Raw genomic sequence first — 19,537 nt, 5'->3', positions numbered from 1 at the left:
GCGTGTGAGCGTTTACGCCGGACTCTGGTCAGAAGCTGCAGGGGCTGGTCTCGTGACTCTCACAGGAGAGAGAGAGAGAGCAGTTTGTCCTCTCGACGCTCTCCTCTTCCTCCGCAGCGCTTCTTCCAGCCCTCCTCTGGCCTGTGACATGCCCAGTGAGGACGCCGAGTCTCTGAGCTCTCCACACTCCCCCGGGCTAACTGCAATGTGTTACTGTTCTGTGTCGAACACTGGAGCCACCGCACGTTAACGGTCTCCTTAACGGCACGCAGGCCTATTCAAATATTTACTTTGAGTCGCTCGAAATTTCCAAACTTGTGAATCAAGCACTTGAAAGGGTTTTTGTTTTATTTTCAACCCAGATTTTTTTCCCCAGTGTGTAGGCCTACGGCATATATAGACACAGGCAAGAAGTAAGCCTTTTTATTTTTGTCTGTCAGTACGAAAGTAGGCCCAGTCCATTCAAGCGGCAGATCTATTTGGGGCTCATTCTCATCAGTTGTGTTTCGTCGTAGACAAGCTCAGTTCTGTTCTGTTGGACTATCTTTACCACAGGGTCGGCTGCCTCGCTCTCCTGCCTGCTCACATGCGCTCTCAGGAGTGCTCTTGAACTACAGATGGAGGGGAAGTGTGTGCATGCGCGTGTGTTTGTGTATGTGTGCACTTACACACGGCCAGTTATATGTTTTAAATGAGTCCCAGCTTTCATTGGTGTGTCTCCTCCTGAGGTAATTGTGTTCCGCTGGTGCCACGTGTCTGCTGCTGAACCCGGACTGGGTCAGCTGACCTGAAATCTGCTGCTGTAACCTGGACTGGGTCAGCTGACCTGATATCTGCTGCTGTAACCTGGACTGGGTCAGCTGACCTGGCGGAGCGTGAGCATGGGGCCAGACGGCTGCCAGCCTCCTTTGTGGAGAGACCTAGAGAAAGTGTTGTTTGTTAGTCTGAATGAAAAGTAGTGTTGTTCCGATACCGATACTAGTATCGGCATGGCCACCGATACGCACAAAAATGCTGGTATCGGTATCGGCGAGTACTAACAAAAAAAAAATCCGATTTTTTTTTTTTTTTTTTTTTTTTTTTTTAAGTACTAAAGTTATTTTGTTTGTAAATGTTCACTTGCTGTTGCACTACTACTACGACTGTTTTATATCTTAAATGGATATTGCACTGATTGGCATCTGTGAGAGCCACATTTCAGGTTTTATAAGGGGTTGATTTTCTTGTCACCATACCAGGTAGACAATAAAAAAAAGTTCTATAGTATTCACTCTCTGTTGGTATTTTTTCCTGTTTTACAAAGGTTTTGAGCAGTGCCAGACTAAGTGTTAGCAATAATTTTACATCGAGGTGAGTATGCGGCTCCAAATTTTTTTTTTTTTTTTTTTTTTTTTTTCCTTTTCAAAAACCGGTATCGGATCGGTACTCGGTATCGGCAAGTACTGCACGGTCAGGTATCGGTATCGGTATCGGGATCAAAAAATGGTATCGGAACAACACTAATGAAAAGGGAGAGTGTGTGTGTGTGTGTGTGTGTGTGTGTGTGTGTGTGTGTGTGTGTGTGTGTGTGTGTGTGTGTGCGCAGTGCAGGAGGGGTGTGGTTTCTATATTTTATTTAACCTTCATTTAACCCTTGAGATTGAATGAATTATAAAATTCATCTTAGGAGTAGAAATTGCACTCTTCTGTCACACAATTCTCTATCAGAGCTTTGAACTCTCCCAGGGAGACACGATGATGAAGCTGTAGTATGTTCTGGAGGTTATTCCATGACCAGGGCGCAACATAAGAGAAAGCTGCTCTGCCAAGTTGCAAGCGAATCCTGGCTAACGGGGTAGAGCAACCATCTAGTGGAGCGAAAATCCTAACAGCTGTTGGTGAGGGATATGAGGTTACAGAGATATGAGGGGGGTTTGCCCAGTACAGCTTTGTAAATAAATATATACCAGCGATGCCGGCTTCTTAGGCTTAATGAAGACCAGGAAACCAGATAATATAGTACACAGTGATGTGTACGGGACTATGAGTTGGATATGAAACGTAGCTGCCTCCTTCGCTGCCTAGACTCTGTGTATCATATCTATGTTTCATAGGTATGATACACAGAGTCTAGGCAGCGAAGGATGCACCATGCATGTATATAATGTCCCCATAATCTAGAACACTTAAGAAAGTAGCCTGAACAAATACCCAAGTACTTATAAGATGACACTCTTTCAATTGAGTCCCCTCCTAAGGTGTGAATGTAAACATTATCTAAGATCTGGGAGCTCTGGAAAAGATAAAGTTTTCTTAGCATTGAGAAGCAACTTTAGACCATTATAATGAGGCCTGCAGCTGTTTAAAGGCAGTCTGGATCGCATCAAAAGACTGGCTCAGGGAAGAGGCTACTGAGTAAGCTATTGTGTCGTCTGCATAGATGCACTTTAGCTGTAAGCATGTCCTTCCCAATGTTATTCATAAAGATAGTAAACAAGACAGGGGCTAGAATTGAGCCTTCGGGGACTCCCTTAGAGATCTCCATGAAGCATTGCTTGTGACCATCTGTATATACACACTGGGTTCTATCTGCAAAGTAGTTCCGATACCAACATCACTGAACCACTCTACAGCCATGTCACCATGACAACATCACTGAACCACTCTACAGACATGTCACCCATACCAACATCACTCTACAGCCATGTCACCATGACAACATCACTCTACAGCCATGTCACCATACCAACATCACTCTACAGCCATGTCACCATGACAACATCACTCTACAGCCATGTCACCCATACCAATATCGCTCTACAGCCATGTCACCATGACAACATCACTCTACAGCCATGTCACCATGACAACATCACTCTACAGCCATGTCACCATGACAACATCACTCTACAGCCATGTCACCCATACCAATATCACTCTACAGCCATGTCACCCATACCAATATCACTCTACAGCCATGTCACCATGACAACATCACTGAACCACTCTACAGCCATGTCACCCATACCAACATCACTCTACAGCCATGTTACCATGACAACATCACTCTACAGCCATGTCACCATGACAACATCACTGAGTCTGCCCAGCAGCAGCTCATGGTCGACAGAGTCAAGTGCCTCGGATTGATCCTCAAACGGCAGCACAGTGCTGCTTTCTGTCCAAGGCATTAATAACCTTGTTTGTATGAGGAGGGTGGGGGGGGCGGTCGGACATTCCCATGGCAGAAGGGATTTCCTCCTGTTTCTGTGGTGTCAAATAAACCGTCGCTGCACTGAGTTCCTATTTCTCTTTGTTTGTTTGCTTTAACTCTAGCATCTGGTGCCTCAGTAACACTTGGATTAGAGTCAGCAACCCCCCTCCCCAAATGAATTAAATCATTATAACCCCAGGCCCCCCCGCGGCACGGCTCCAACGCATGTCAGACTGTTCGCTTGGATGACTCTGATGGGGGGGGGTGGGGTGCGCGTGCGCGCGTGCGTGTGAGATAAAGTGACACCAGACGGGAAACAGACGTGTGTTTGGTGGGGGTCCTCCTCCTTCCCATGGTCCTCAGCAGTTCAAAGAGGTGTCGAGACGACGGAGGCCGACTGCACCCAGACTGGGAGAGAAGCGACGTCGATTTAAAAAAAGTGACGACCCCACACAACTGCTTTGTTTTCTCTGAGTGGGGAGTTGTGGAGAAATGTTTGGGGGGTGAGGAGGGGGGAGGGGGGGGGGTTGGCCGGAGGTTAAACAGGGTGGAGTCTCGGCTGCTAGACGTGCTGTCATCATTAAATAGTTCTCTGAACAATAAGGCAGGGGGTTGTCCCAGCCACCCCAACATCCAATCATCCAGGAATGTCTTTATTCTCAGGAGCGGGAGATGGAAGGCTCCAGCGGCTAATACAGCCTGGTCTCCCTTGCCCTCTGTCTGTTCCCCCCTCTCTCTCTCTCTCTCTCTCTCTCTCTCTCTCTCTCTCTCTCTCTCTCTCTCTCTCCCTCTGTCTCTCTTTCTGTCTCTCTCTCTCTCTGTCTCTGTCTCTGTCTCTCTCTGTCTCTCTGTCTCTCTCTCTCTCTCTCTCTCTCTCTCTGTCTCTGTCTCTGTCTCTCTCTCTCTCTCTCTCTGTCTCTCTCTCTGTCTGTCTCTCTGTCTCTGTCTCTGTCTCTGTCTCTGTCTCTGTCTCTCTCTCTCTCTCTGTCTCTGTCTGTCTGTCTGTCTGTCTCTCTCTCTCTCTCTCTCTCTCTCTCTCTCTCTCTCTCTCTCTCTCTCTCTCTCTCTCTCTCTCAGGTCGTCAACACGTCTATCCTCCATTCCCAACACCAATTCCAACTCCAGTCATGGACAAAAACATTGGCTCTGTATTCAATATTTGACTCAATATTTTGGTAGCACAATAACTGAAATCAATAGCTTCCTGTAACCATGAATGAGTTTCTTGCACATCCCTACCGGCGGTGCGTTATCTGACAGGAGCCCAGGGGTGCCAATATCTCTGTCCATGACCGTACATAGATAGTGATGATGACCTCTGACCCTGGGAGATGTTTCAGTGAGCTTTGACAGAGGGGCTCTTTTTCACTTCGCTCGACTGTTAGTGGAGCCTAAAAATACATGATTCTCTCATATGGAAAGGAGTTTGAACAAATCACACTCTGTTGTTGTTTCAAGACCTTCCCCTCTCTTTCTTTTCACATGTCGCCGAAGAAGAAAGGGCCATTGAAATGTCCTCTAAACCCACCAGGACACCGGACAATGGATGTGCTATGAAAAGCTCATGAAATATGAATGACTCCTACTTGCTAATTCCCCCTTCCTTGTTTTCGGGGTTGGAGAAAGGCCTCAGCTAATGCAGAATGCAAGTGCTTTAAGTATGAGGCCTGCCAGCCCCCCAGCCCCAACTAGCACTTACCCTAACCCCGACGCCTACCCCTAGTACTTACACTAACACCCAACCCCGACCCCCCAGTAGTGAGTCTAACCCCAGCCCTGGCCCCAGCCTCGCTCTGAGCTGAGCCCACTTAGCTTCTCCCAGACAGCCAGCGAATGTGGGTAGTGAGTTGGACATGGGTCAGCCATTCCTGGGCTAATGGACGGCGGGCTGTTTGGAACCGCAGTCTATGGTCGGAGCTGGCGCTAACCCGGTGCTAGCGGAGACAGCCGTGGCGGAAGTGGAGTACGGTTAGCACTGCCAGAGAGGATGTGAGAGTGTGGTCGGTGGAAAATGGGTTTCCAATATGGTCATGGGGGTTTATGGTCATGGGGCTGCTTGTAAATCCTTAGAATAAGATTGGTCGTTTTTGGGTTTCTAAGAGCCAGAATATCACGTTGAAGACTTGAGTCAGTAGCGTTGGTGTAATCCGCAATATCTAATTCTGTTCATTGGCTGAAACCGTCTGGTAAAATGATCTTAGTATTACCACTGAAAGCATATTTTAAAGTTGTCTTTGAAGGAAAAAAAACCCAGAAACGAATTCCACCCAGGAAACACACATTTCTTCGGGGGCGGGGAGGGGGGGGGGTTCAAGGCTTGCAGCATCTGGCTGCCATGCTTTTCGTGTAGGCTTACAAGCCTTTCTGTGTTGGTCATCTGACACCCACGCTTGCTGCTTCCTGTAAAGGTGGATTGGGGATCTATCCAGAACCTGTCTCTGTCAGAGCACATCTACTACAGTATCTTAAGTCGACGAGGAGCTCTGAAACCCGAGCCCCCCTCGAGCCCCCCCCCCCCCCCCGAGTCCCAGGAAGTGTAGAGTGTCGACATCACCCCGCCGATGACCCCTGCACACCCAGCGGTGTCGCAGTCCCCAGATTGGACAGAGCCAGATGGCGGCTGCCCGGTGATGTCATGCAGTAAAGACTCTCCTTAATGTGAGCGTCAGGGCCAGCGGACTTCCACGGATCGGACAACGTCTCCTTACTGTTTGTTTTTTAATGTTGATCCACCGCTATATATAAAGACATGCTGAGTGTGCATACATGTGTTTTTTGATGATGTCTTTCTAAGAGGCTCTGGCCAGAGGTGGAAAAATCCCCTCTTGTTCAGGGTTGCCTAAAAGCCTCGACTACGGCGACTTCAAACACTAAGACGAGCACACAAGAGTGGCCTCGTTCTTGGTGAACAGTCAGGTGTTGAGACCTCAATACCTCAGTGAGAGTGAAAAGGCGCGTGTGTGTGTGTGTGTGAGAGACTGTAATGTAATTGTGTGTGTGTGTCAGGGGCGTGTCCAGGGGGGGGCCAGGGGTGGCTCGTGCCACCCCTGAAATCTGATTGGCCACCCTAGGTGCCACCCTGATTGATTGGCTATCTGCCTAGTAGGGGTGCAACGGTTCTCGGTTTTTTTACGGACGGTACGGTTTGCGTTCCACGGCTCAATTCACTAGTGAACCGTGACGGTTTTCGGTTTATGCTGCGATTTGGCTGCGTTCGTAAATTAGCTCTGAGAGCACGGCAACAGTTTGAGGAAGCCCCGGATTCCTACAAGTCTGCGGTGTGGGGTCAATTCGCTTTTCCCGTTGAATACGACAATAAGGGGGGGAAAACAGTGGACAGAAATATTACTGTCTGCAAGCTCTGCTTAAAGCGTGTGCCATATGCAAATGGTTGCACCTCTAACATGAACCAGCATATTCGCCGCTACCACTCAACGATAACACTGACTGGGAGCAGGAAAGCCAGTCAGGTAGCGTCAGTGAGCAGACAGCAGTCTCTCTCTGATGCGTTCGGACAGACGTACACTACCACTTCAGAGAAACACAAAAAAATAACCAATGCAGTGGGGATGTTCATTGCAAAGGATTTGCAGCCCTTTTCGGTGGTTGGAGATTTGGGTTTTCGAAATCTGATAAAAACTCTCGAGCCCCGTTACAGTGTCCCCTCCCGTACATCATTCAGCACCAAAATAATCCCCGGTATTTACCAAACAACGCGCAGAGGCATTGAAGACGATTTGGCAAAAACACAGAGCTTTGCACTGACTACGGAGGGTTGGACCTCCCGGGCAACGGAGAGTTACCTCACTGTCACGGTCCACTACATGTCACCGGATTGGGAGATGCAGAGCGCAGTACTGCAAACTCGTCCACTATACGAAAGCCATACCAGCGCGCACCTGGCAGAGGAACTAACAAATGCAGTGACTGAGTGGAAGTTGGAGAGGCCAAACATAACAATTCCCGTAACAACAGACAACGCAGCAAATATCGTAAATGCGATCCATGAAGCTGGTGGACTGGGGCCACAGATCGGCTGCTTTGCGCACGTCGTAAATCTCGCCGCCAAGAAGGCGGTGGCAATAACCCCGGTGTCCCGCCTCCTGGGTAAGATCAGACATGCAGTCACTTTCTTCAACAAAAGCACCACAGCCCACCATATTCTGACAATTAAACAAGATATGTTAGACTTACCAAAACACAAATTAATCCACGATGTCGCAACTCGTTGGAATACAACACATGACATGTTGGAACGCTATGTGGAAAGTGTTACTTTTGTAGTGTGAATTTGTTTTCCTCCTGTTTGTATACGGGCTACCAGCTGTCAAGGCTAAAGTGCACTTTTACTTTCGAAAGTGTTTATTTATTTTTGGACATTTGAAAGTGTTTTTTGTTTATATACAATTATATATACATTATATACATAACATATACATGTGTATGTTAAAGTTCCATATTATGTATAAGCAAAATAAAGTAAAGTAACAGTTTGTAAATAAATAGTAGCATTTGTTTCTGAACCGAACCGTACCGAAAACCGTGACCCAAAATACCGAACCGTACCGAACCGTGGGCCAACTGAACCGTTGCACCCCTACTGCCTAGTCACTCAGAGCAGAGGCCACTTCGCGCCACGAGACGAACTTTTTGAACAGAACACATTTTTGATCAGCGGTGAGGTGTGCTGGTCTTGGCGCTCCTGAAGAAATGTGAGTACCATTAATAACGTTAGACTTTTGCATAGCTACATATAGGCTACGGTGTTGTGCTAGTGGTTAAAACGTTTTGCTTCACTTGGAATCAGAGTTTAGGATAAAATTTGCTTTGCTCTGCGTTGTTTGGAGCTGTGAGAACGCACATTCGAAGTCACTCCCGGAGCAAACAACCAACAAATGCTCCGGCGCTTGAAAAGGGTGGTTTCGCTCCGATTAGAAACGACGCATGAGGCTGTCCATAGGAAAACAACAGCGCATGCGTGTTGATCTGGATAAGAGCGGGACGAACGGGCAGTTTTCTATTTTCCTGACCAATCAACTACCACGTCTGTTGCTTCAATTGCCTATGTTACTTTGTTTACATAAAGGGCTGTGAGAACGCAAATCAGAAATAATTTATGCAACAATGTTGCAAACTCATCCGCTTGCTCTGGGTCATGATTCAGATTTTCATGTAAGAACATGACCTTAGTAGCCCAATTAAAGTATACAATGGGGAGTGGAGACAGAAATGGTAATAAAAAGCACAAAATGGTGTGTACAAATTCACCAGAATGCAGGGAATTAAGTGTTAAATTCTCAAAATTGTGCCACCCATGCATAACAAGGTGCCCCACCTGGGCCACCCCAGTGAAAAAGGTCTGGACACGCCACTGGTGTGTGTGTGTGTGTGTGTGTGTGTGTGTGTGTGTGTGTGTGTGTGTGTGTGTGTGTGTGTGTGTGTGTGTGTGTGTGTGAGAGAGAGAGATTGAGGGCTGGGTTTGGTTTATAGCCCCGCCTGTCGCTCAGTTTCCTGACAGAGCACTCTCTCCAGATTGAAAGTGTCCACTGAGGCGTGATTCTGGTTGATGTGCTGTGTTTTGTGTGTGTGAGTGTGGAGGTATTCTGCATGGACTTCTGGGTCAGTCACAGCACTGTTGTCCATCTAATTTCAACTAGGGAGATTGATTTGAGAATCTGGGTGCGCAAGTGTGCTAACTGTAGATGTTGGTGATCGATTAGCAATGCAATTGTGTTGTCAGCAAACTGTCCATGATCCTTCAGCTTCAATATAGCAAACCTGACTTATTTTAAGACGTGTCTGTTGGGTTAGTGAGTTATTATCAGGACCATACATTTAAAAAACGGACTAATCTTCAAAGATCCCTTGATCACAGTGCATTTCTTGAAAGCTTTATTAAGGTTTCAAACATCCCTTAGATATTCATTGTAGAACATGTATGAGCCCAACCACACAACCAATAAAACATAAAACAAGTTGTCAATTGCAACACCACGAGACGGGTGAGTAGGCCTGGAACAATTCCACATTTTGCTGTACAATTAATTGTCTCAGAAATAATTGCGATTAACAATATAATTGTTCATCACTGTTATGTGACCCAGAGAATGTAATAACACAGCAACCTATGAAGTTAACCAAGCCTCTTTATTATCATAAAACGTATTTTTTAACATAAAATGTAGCATGTATCCTCATCAAGAAAAAAGGGATTGTGTGTCATCTAGTTGTGTAGTTATGTGTTTTTAGCATGTTCATGTTCTATCAGCATGTTTAACATACAGAGCAGCTATCTAGCTAACGCCATGTTCTTTGTTGTTAGCCAGCTAGCGTGTTGGAGCACAGTCAAGATTGCCATTAGACAATTAAATTGCCAATTAGACAGTTATTTCATAAGTGTTACAGGCCTACTGGTGAGAAAGCAGACGTTTTACACAGTGCATCTGATTGAATGTGAGAGAACACCTTTATCTCTGACATACCGTTGACTTGGCTGCCCTCTGTGAAAACACAGGGCCTTCTGCCAAAAGCAGCATGTTCACAGAACGCTATAAATCCTCTTTCCATTTGGCCTGTCCCTGTCGAGGAAGCCGCTAGTGTTCTCGCCAGAGAAGCACAGCTGTTCCTACCAGTCTTTTGGATTTGAACCCGTAGCTGACACCACACGTCACTTGAGTCTGTACATTAGTCTTTTTTATTTAACCATTTACAGTGCTGCCCACCACAGTTATTGGCCTTTTGGTGAATTAGCTTAATGTCTCACTGAAAAAAAATAAGAAACATTTTACAACCTTTAATTGAAGTCAATTTATTTTGAGATCAATCAGAAAAAATCATGTAATCAAGAAATAATTATTTTTTTACAACCCTTTTGACTCATCTTTGCCGATAATTGTGGAGGGCACTGTATTTACCCAGGTTAATTCTCATTGGGATCAAATCTCTTTACCTTGTCCAACGTTTTATCAGACTTTGTAAGCTCTGGTTGCCTAGTAATGTCTTGTTGAAGGTTCTTGTATGGTGAGGTCTTTAATGGGAGCTCCCTGGCTGGGGTAAGTGCTGCGGGACTCGAGCTCTTCCGCGAACCAACCCTCTGGCAGCCGTGTCTGTTCATTGAACAGTTTGACATCACAGCCGCGAGGGGTGAAGCACAGACCCGACTAATTCCATATGAAACATTCAGCCTTTGTGTTAGAACGGCCCTGAAGTACTGAAGCTGAAAAGTGATATTCCTCATTGATGGAAAGCTATTTAGAGGTGGTTCGTCCTTCCGCACGTCAGCGGTTAATAACGCTCTCTGTCCATCACTGCCTGGAGGGTGTCATCCTCAAGGAGAGAGAGGAGAAGAATGTAGGGCTGGAAATCAATGGAGATGAGAGAGATCTCCCTCGCTGGTATAGTCAATAGCCTACACTTATTGTGGCACGATGTCAGCAGAAAGGCTTTTAACAGGCATTTTTCGACTAAGTACCCTCTCCGGTTCTCCCGTCTGGAAGTGCACTAGAGGCCCAAGGTGATGTCGGACGGAGTACGAAAGCACATTCTCCTCCTTTACTCCCCCCATTCCAGAACAGCTCGGGTTACGCATTAAAAGGAGAGATCTGGGTACTGTTGTTCTCGAAGGGAAACAGGATTTATCTCTGTTAGTTTCCCCAACGTGTAGGCCTATGCCTCCAATAATGCCTCCAATAATGCCTCCAGTAATGCCTCCAATAATGCCTCCAGTAATGCCTCCAATAATGCCTCCATTGTAGTTGAAAGCAGAACTCTTGGTTGTGTGGGGGGTCTGGACTTTCTGTTTTGGCTCATGAATCCAGACAGTGTCTATGGAGCTGATGACAGAGCACAGACAGTTTCTATGGAGATTGTGTGTCTGTATGATGAGCCCTTCTGTACAGTCCTGCACAGAACGTGCTCCCCACTGCTGTCAGAACTGCAGACTCACTCCCCATCCTCCGCCGTAGACTCAAGACCCATCTCATCAGGCTACACCTTAACTGTCCCTCCTGAGACCAAAAAAATGAAATTCCTCCTTCTTTTAGCATGACGACCGCCAATGGCCCCTGGCCTGAGCATAGATGACTTTTTCCTGCTATGACTGGTGCATAGATGATTCACTTAGTCAAATGTATTTGTTTTAAGAAGCTTTGTATAAAGGCATCTTCTAAATGGCAAAACATTTAAATGTAAAAATGTACAGGAGGATAGTGAATGGGCAGCTCTCCTTGACCAAATCAGAGCAGGCCAGCACGACACGTTTCTTTTTTGCTTCCTGGTTAGCTAGCGAACCCAGTGAATGGTTTGTGTTGGAACGGTTTCTCTGTGAAGCCTGTGCTATGACTCAGTCATTGGGAGACAGGGAGCTGAGCGTATCCAACTTGTTAGAGTCTGCGTTCACGATGAGTCAATGTGTTTGGCTCAATGAGAGGGTTTTGCTGTATTTTATTTTCTCCTCCTACCTTTCTCTCTTCTTCAGAGGAGACGGGCGGACTAGTCGTCAGAATCGACATGACTGTTCGATGAGCGTTTATGGGGCACGGCTTTCTAGATTGTTTAGTGTTACATTTATTTTATTAGGATAAAACCCCTTGAGATGTGCCATCTCGTTTTCGAGGGGGTCCTAACAACACTACATAATACATCATAATAACAATACATATTACATAATAACAGGAGAAACTCTAAAAGACACAACCATGACAGAACACAGACAGACAGGAGACAAACAACAACACACATTGCCAATTGAAAACATTGAGAACATCACAACCATAACAAGACCAAAATGGGTAACAGAACAAGGGAAGGCGGATCTACATACCACAATATACTAGTGATGCTCCGATCTGATCGGCGCCGATCGGTATCGGCCGATATGGCCTTGATCGGTTTTGATCGGAGTTCTCAAAACGGCCGATCAAACATGACCGATCAGTTTACAAAATGGCGTCGCCAGTCTGGAAATATTACACAGTGTCGGAAAGAGACAACAAATATGCCGTTTGTAATGTCTGCTCAAAAGAAATACCTCGGGGAGGAACGCACGCAAGGTCTTTCAATACCACGAATATCATACGGCATTTGCTGCGTTCGTCGATTCGCTCAGAGAGCGCCGAAGCGCACACTGGGCTCGACGTCATAAAGGGACCGAGTGCTTTGATTGGACGAGAGGCGTTCCACGAGTGCTGGTCAGAGTTCCAGCGCGACTTCACGAGCGTAGTGTAGGTAGTGTTCACCGACGTCATGTGACCCCGCGAGCAGGAAGTCACTTGGCCCATAGCAACAACAACTATTAGCGCGTGAGTTTTAGGTCTTCCTCTGTGCACCTTGCACAAGTGTAGATAGCGAGCGACTTTTCAGCAGCAGGACATATTTTAGATGATAAGAGGAACAGGCTGAGTGCCAAAAACGCTGAGATGCTTGTATTTCTCAAGGCTAATCTGCCAGTGATGCTGCTTAATCAGAAGTAAGGTTTGAGTCTGAAATCTCCTTAGGTGCAATGTTTTGTTTTTTTGTTTTATTGATTATTGCTGACTTGCTGTCTTATCTCCTCCTAAATATGACTTGAAACTGACTGCCTTGAAACAGTATTTTATATTTGGCTATAGCCTGTTTATGTTGCAGTTTAGTTTGGGTATGTTTATTGTTCCTCAGGAAAGCTACAGTTACAGTATAAGCTCCAAGTTCTCTAAGAGCCCCTAGTTCCTCTCATTCGAGTGGAATGTTGCACATTTGATGTGACAGTGTACATTTTATTTATTATGATTTTTATTTTCACATTTTATTTGTTTTTCCTGAAGTAAGCTACAGGTGGTTGTGAATTCAATAAAACAGATGGTCGTCAATTCATGATACTTTCTCATCTCCTAATTTCATTTAAATACTTAATATACAATGTCAATGGTGTTAAGAATAATTTAAAACATAAATAATGCTACACAATAAATAGAATGCTTCAATTGCCATTTTCGACGCTGTGATCGGTGATCGGTGATATCGGATCGGCAGATCACTGATTCCAGTGATCGGTGATCGGTGATCGGCACCAAAAACCCTGATCGGAGCATCTCTACAATATACATACTACACTGTACAGTAAACTTAATACAGCTGAAAATAATAAAGAGAGAGAGGCTGTTTACAGAGAGAGAGGTTGACGGGAATGCAGGAGGGCAGAACTCGAGGGATGGGGAGGGGACAGCCTGTGTCCTCGAGGTCAGGCGGCCGCTGTCGTTTGTGTGTCAACATGTTTTTGGAGGGGTTCATCTTCTTTCTCTTTACAACTTGTATATTTGACAAAATACAGAGTTGAACCTACAGGCCAATACGTTTCAAGTTGGTTCTGAGTTTAAAAAGTTTCACACAGGTTCACATAACACACTTCACATATAGATTTAAAAAAAAATAAGTGTGGGCGATGATGACGTCTTTGTATGCTCTGTTTCATCGTGGGTTATCGGTGCTGAATCAGTGTAGATGGACAGCTTACACCTGCCTTGTCTGTGTCTGTGTGTGTGTGTTTGAGAGGCCCGGGCCACCCCAGCCTGACAAACATGAATAAGCACATTGTCGGCTCTCCACAGCTCTATCGCCCACTCTGTGAAATCCAATCCCAGACCAAAACAGAGCTCAGAGCAGTTCTTCCAGCAGGCTACTGAAGGGCACACCCTAGGGGGGAACACATCACAGAGACCAGTTTCAATGTAACACAGATTTAGATACTCCCAAGTCATGGCAACTGGGTGTGTGTGTGTGTGTGTGTGTGTGTGTGTGTGTGTGTGTGTGTGTGTGTGTGTGTGTGTGTGTGTGTGTGTGTGCGTGTGCGTGTGCGTGTGCGTGTGCGTGTGCGTGTGCGTGTGCGTGTGCGTGTGCGGAAAGTGAATGGAGGCCCTGTGCCAGGTGAATGGAGGCCCTTGTTTTCAGAATGTGAGTCAGTCAGAATGGGGGGGGGGGGGTGAGTCAGTCAGAGTGTGTGTGTGTGTGTGTGGGGTGGGGGGTTCACACGTGTGTCTTAGCATGATGTGTGTGTGTTAGCATGATGTGTGTGTTAGCATGATGTGTATGTTAGTATGACTCTATGGGCTGAGTGCGTATGGAGACGGCCCGGAATCGAACCAGGGGGACCCTGCGATGACATGGCTGACGCCTTAGCGTCCTACGCCACCAAGCGCCCCCCACGTGTATAGTGACGGCAGCTAGTGAAAGGGGGGGGGGGGGACAAGTCGGTAACCGTGGAACCTCGTAAATTAAAAAAGTATTTTCAACAATTAAAAGAAATTGTTCTTCATAATACGCAACTCTGAAGTGTTGTAGTACCCCAGGTTTATATGTTAACGTGCGCGTGCTTGTGCACGCTGTGTAGGCGGCTCCACGTGCGTCTGCATGAGGGCGTACACCTGGTACGTGTAGCGTCTGTGTGAGGGCATACACCTGGTATGTGTAGCGTCTGCGTGGGTGTACACCTAGTACGTGTAGCGTCTGTGTGAGGGCGTACACCTGGTACGTGTAGCGTCTGCGTGAGGGTGTACACCTAGTACGTGTAGCGTCTGTGTGAGGGCGTACACCTGGTACGTGTAGCGTCTGCGTGAGGGTGTACACCTGGTACGTGTAGCGTCTGTGTGAGGGCGTACACCTGGTACGTGTAGCGTCTGCGTGAGGGTGTACACCTAGTACGTGTAGCGTCTGTGTGAGGGCGTACACCTGGTACGTGTAGCGTCTGTGAGGGCGTACACCTAGTACGTGTAGCGTCTGTGTGAGGGCGTACACCTGGTACCTGTAGCGTCTGCGTGAGGGCGTACACCTAGTACGTGTAGCGTCTGTGTGAGGGCGTACACCTGGTACGTGTCAGGGCTCTACGCTAACCTTTTTCACTAGGAGCACATGTGCTCCTAAATGAAAAATGTTAGGGGCACACAAAGAAATTTAGGAGCACAGTGAAAAATGTAATTATAACACATTTTTATTAGTGATTTTGCAATTTTTGCACCAAAATCACACATTGGCCCATGCCTACAGCCCTACTAGACGCAGAGTTGATGGCATTGTATTATGGTAACTAGCTGTGTCAAGTTCTCCTGGTTAGCAGCATGTTCATTCATTCATCCATGTCATGCCTGTCAGCTAGCAGCTAGCAGCCCAGCCAGGCTTTAGGGCTAGGTCTGTCAGCTAGCAGCCCAGCCAGGCCATGCAGAGGTCTGTCTCCATGCTGCCCACCTCCCTGCTGCTGGGTCAGGCTACATCAGTCACACACGGTGGCCAGACAACTCCACATCTAGGGGTATTAAACTACCCCACATCCAGATGACCAGTCCCCAGCCCCATGCTGCCCGGGGTGGTGACATGTGGAGGTGGCCAGCCCAGCACGGTGCCTCTGCGGCGGCTAGCTGTTAGCACACCACCATCCCCGGGGGTCCCACCTCTCTGCCACACTCAAGTACAACATGTTGCATTTTCATGCCATTAGGCAACTTGCTTCCTAGGGTTTCCTAGGATTAGAGATGCATTTGGACTTCTGGAGTACCTCCACTACTTTCAATGGGTTCTGAAGGTCTGAGAGCTTTCTACTTTCTACCCTGGGTAGTTAACCCTGGTTGTAACCTTGGGTTCAAATCTGGAGTGTGTGGGACCAAATCTGTAGATGTGGTGAGCTAATGAAGCTAATGAAGCTTGAGATGAGAAAAGGGCGCTTGTCTCTTTAAGGCCCAAAAGGGAGTTAGCGATTAGCGATGTTAGCTTAGCGCCAGTTTAACAGTAGTAACTTCACTTTTAACATGACTTCCCGTGGTCGTAGCGGGCTGGCTGACGGCTTAAAATGTGGCCACACGGTTCGCGCAGATTTATTTTTAGAATTTAAAAAAAAAAAAAAAAAAAATCTGTACTCGCACGTGTGCTCGTGAATTTATTTCTCTAGTCGCACAGATGTATTTTTAGTCGCAAATGCGAGTGAAATGGTCGCACTGTAGAGCCCTGCGTGTAGCGTCTGCGTGAGGGTGTACACCTGGTACGTGTAGCGTCTGCGTGAGGGTGTACACCTGGTACGTGTAGCGTCTGTGTGAGGGCGTACACCTGGTATGTGTAGCGGGAGCTCTTTGCTGGATGTGAGGCAGCAACGCGCAGAGCGCCCACCTCCCCCGCGTCAGTGTCTCACCTGCCCCCCCAGGCTCAGTTTACAGGAGACAGGCGCCCCCCCCCCCCCCCGCGCGCTGTCTGCACGGACGGAGGCCTTCTGTCCCCCCCGACAGACTGGCTAGTGTGTCGTCCCTGGGCAGTGTGTTGTGTGTTGTCCCGTCCTATTTATAGCCTCGCCCTGAATAATGATCACCTGCAGGAGAGGCTGGAGGCTGCTGCAGCAGACACACACACACACACACACACATGCACACACCCTGCTACCCACAGACACAAGTGCACACGCGCATGCGCACGCACACACACACACACACACACACACACACACACACACACACACACACACACACAGCGGCCCAGGGCACCAGATGACTGTAGCCACCGCCAGGGAGGAGAGAACCCTCTGTCTGTCTGTCTGTCTGTCTGTCTGTCTGGCAAAAGATAAAGTTTGAGGACACAACAGTAGCCAGAGACATGGCCTGCTCCGGGTCCAATGTCAACCTTGGAAACAAATCAGACGTTTAAAAAAAAAATTGCATTTCGAAACGAAAGCTATTTGTACACGTATGGGTTTCATTGTGAACGATTTTTTTTTTTACTCGCCATAATGAAACTTCCTTCCTCTCTCTCTCTCTCTCTCTCTCCGGTTCCCCCCCCCTCCCCCCTCTTTCTTTCTCTCTTCCTCCCTCCCCTCTCTCTCTCTCTCTCTCTCTCCGGTTCCCCCCCCCCCCCCCTCTCTCTCTCTGTCTCTCTCTCTCTCTCTCTCTCTCTCTCTCTCTCTCTCTCTCTCTCTCTCTCTCTCTCTCTCTCTCTCTCTCCCTCCCTCCCTCCAGGCGTTGGATGTGGACCGCAGCGTGCTGTACAAGATGAAGAAGTCAGTGAAGGCCATCTACACCTCCGGTCTGGGTGAGTCACAACTACAATAGTCTCACTGGGCCAGACCGGGCCAGTACAGTACATCTCACCAGACCAGCCAGGACAGAACGTCTCACTGTCTAGGCTTAGAGAGGTCAGGAGAGGTTAACGCCACGTCTGCTCTCTGCAGAGCGAGCGGAATGGAGGGATGGAGGAGAGCAGGGATGGAGGGATGGAGGAGAGCAGGGATAGAGGGATGGAGGAGAGCAGGGATGGAGGGATGGAGGAGAGCAGGGATGGAGGGATGGAGGAGAGCAGGGATGGAGGGATGGAGGAGAGCAGGGATGGAGGGATGGGAGGAGAGCAGGGATGGAGGGATGGGAGGAGAGCAGGGATGGAGGGATGGGAGGAGAGCAGGGATGGAGGGATGGGAGGAGAGCAGGAATGGAGGGTTCGGAGGAGAGTAAGACAAGGCCAGTTCATTTGTAGAGCACATTTCATATAACAGGGACGATTCAAGGTGCTTTACATACAGCACTGAAAAGTACAGCAAGAGGATAGTAAGAAAGAAAAAAAAGACAAGAATAGATATAAAAATAAATAGATTAACAAGATAATAGACTGAATAAAAAGATATAGATAAGTGTTTTTGTCTCTCAGAGAGATAAACCTCTGCACTTTGTATAACCCATAATCCTACGATACAGGATTAAGGTCGCAGATTATCCCAGGTAGCGACTGCACGTATGAATATTTCAAGACGTCAGCTCCGACTGTGATATTTTTAGATTATTTAGCGGCTATCCTTCCCGATACGGCGTCTGAGATCGCAGGTACTGCGTCTGTGTTCAGCCGCTGCCCTGCCGGTACAGCGTGTGAGGCCGCAGTGTGAAATGACACGTTTGCATCAGGGTTTCCGTTAGAAAAAATTGCCGCCGGACATCGTGTCCGGGAAGATTCCGATTTACCGGACAAACGTGATATATTCCGGTCATCATATTAAAATATAATAAAACATTTTTTTTTTTTCAAATCTAATATAGCTGTTTGTCGCGGTGATTACTGTTGTGTAGCGGCCTATATATGCCATTTAATATCTATTTCTCATCCGATACGATTAGATGCGAGCTATATAATATATAATAATATAACATGATTCGCATGCGCGCTATGCCATTATGTCCAGCGCTGAACGGGCGCCTCACTGGGAACTGAACAGACAGCATCGATCAATGAACAGACTCCACATTACGTTAACTGAAGTTTGTTAAATTGTTTGGGATTAATGTGAGTTTTCTATTTTCTCTTTCCAGTTTTACCCTTTTTTTATCAATAAAACAACATCATTTCTATAACCAGGTCTCGCTGGTTGGGAAGGCATTTCGTTTAGCTGCCTGTCAAATCATACTTAATCAGACTCGGGAGTATGACAATGAGGAGAACATAACTGTTTATTGAGAAACAATAGGCAGGCTGGGATACGTATATAAAGAAATACCACAATGTCTAGATGTATAACATTTTATTGAACAGTGCAAGCATGTAGGCTTCTGGCGTGACATCGTACCCCTAACGTTCTTAGGGCTTGTTTGAAAAGCTTAGACTGAAAGTTAGTGCCCTGGTCAGATTGTATAACAAGAGGAAGACCGAATGTGGAAAAAAACGTTGTTAAAGCTTTCACCACTGAGCTGGCTGATATGTTACGCAACGGAACAGCTTCGATCGGGAAAACGAGTAGCAGCGCACATAATAGTGAGCAAATACTGACTTCCACTTTTAGTCCTAGGCAAAGGTCCAACACAATCAATTATTACACGTTCAAATGGCTCCCCTATAGCAGGAATGGGATGCAATGGTGCGGGTGGAATGGATTGATTAGGCTTACCCGCCATCTGACAAGTATGGCAACAGCGGCAGTGCTTGGCAACATCCGCCTTCAGTCCGGGCCAAAAGAAATGTTTCAATATCAGCTGATAAGTTTTAGTTATACCTAAATGTCCTGACCACTGGCTCTCATGTGCTACAGATAACACCTGTTGTCTATAACCCACAGGCACAACCACTTGTTTTACAGTATTCCACTCACAACCATTTGCATTAGGAGGAGACCATTTACGCATTAATATCCCATCGTTAAGGAAATAAACTACGTTGCCCCCTATTTCAGATTCCTCACTAGCTGCATGTAAAAAACATTTGTTTAATGACTGATCAGCTACTTGAGCGACACGCAATCGCTCGCCGGTTACAGGCAGAGATAGGCTGTCAGCGGATGGTATGGTAGGACTCGGGGAGGATGGTAACTCTACCACTTTCTCCCTGGGAGAAGCTGAAACAATCGGGTTCTCATCCCTTTCAGAA

General features: G+C 47.0%; 1 protein-coding gene across 1 annotated transcript in view; it reads left to right on the top strand.

Moving 5' to 3' along the window:
- Nucleotides 1-19,537, top strand: part of asap2a (ArfGAP with SH3 domain, ankyrin repeat and PH domain 2a) — a gene marked incomplete at both ends in the record, with an annotated part of 88,039 nt that overhangs the window by 9,459 nt on the left and 59,043 nt on the right. The window contains one exon of the mRNA XM_080547542.1: nt 17,155-17,227. Coding sequence (XP_080403668.1) covers nt 17,155-17,227 — 73 coding nt within the window. The remainder of the gene's footprint in view (nt 1-17,154; nt 17,228-19,537) is intronic.

This window comes from Nansenia antarctica (genome assembly GCF_963989245.1).
Source record: "Nansenia antarctica genome assembly, chromosome: 1".
Taxonomy (NCBI): Eukaryota; Metazoa; Chordata; class Actinopteri; order Argentiniformes; family Microstomatidae; genus Nansenia; species Nansenia antarctica.
Note: the sequence above shows the minus strand (reverse complement) of the source record. Positions and strands in the feature narration are given on the sequence as shown.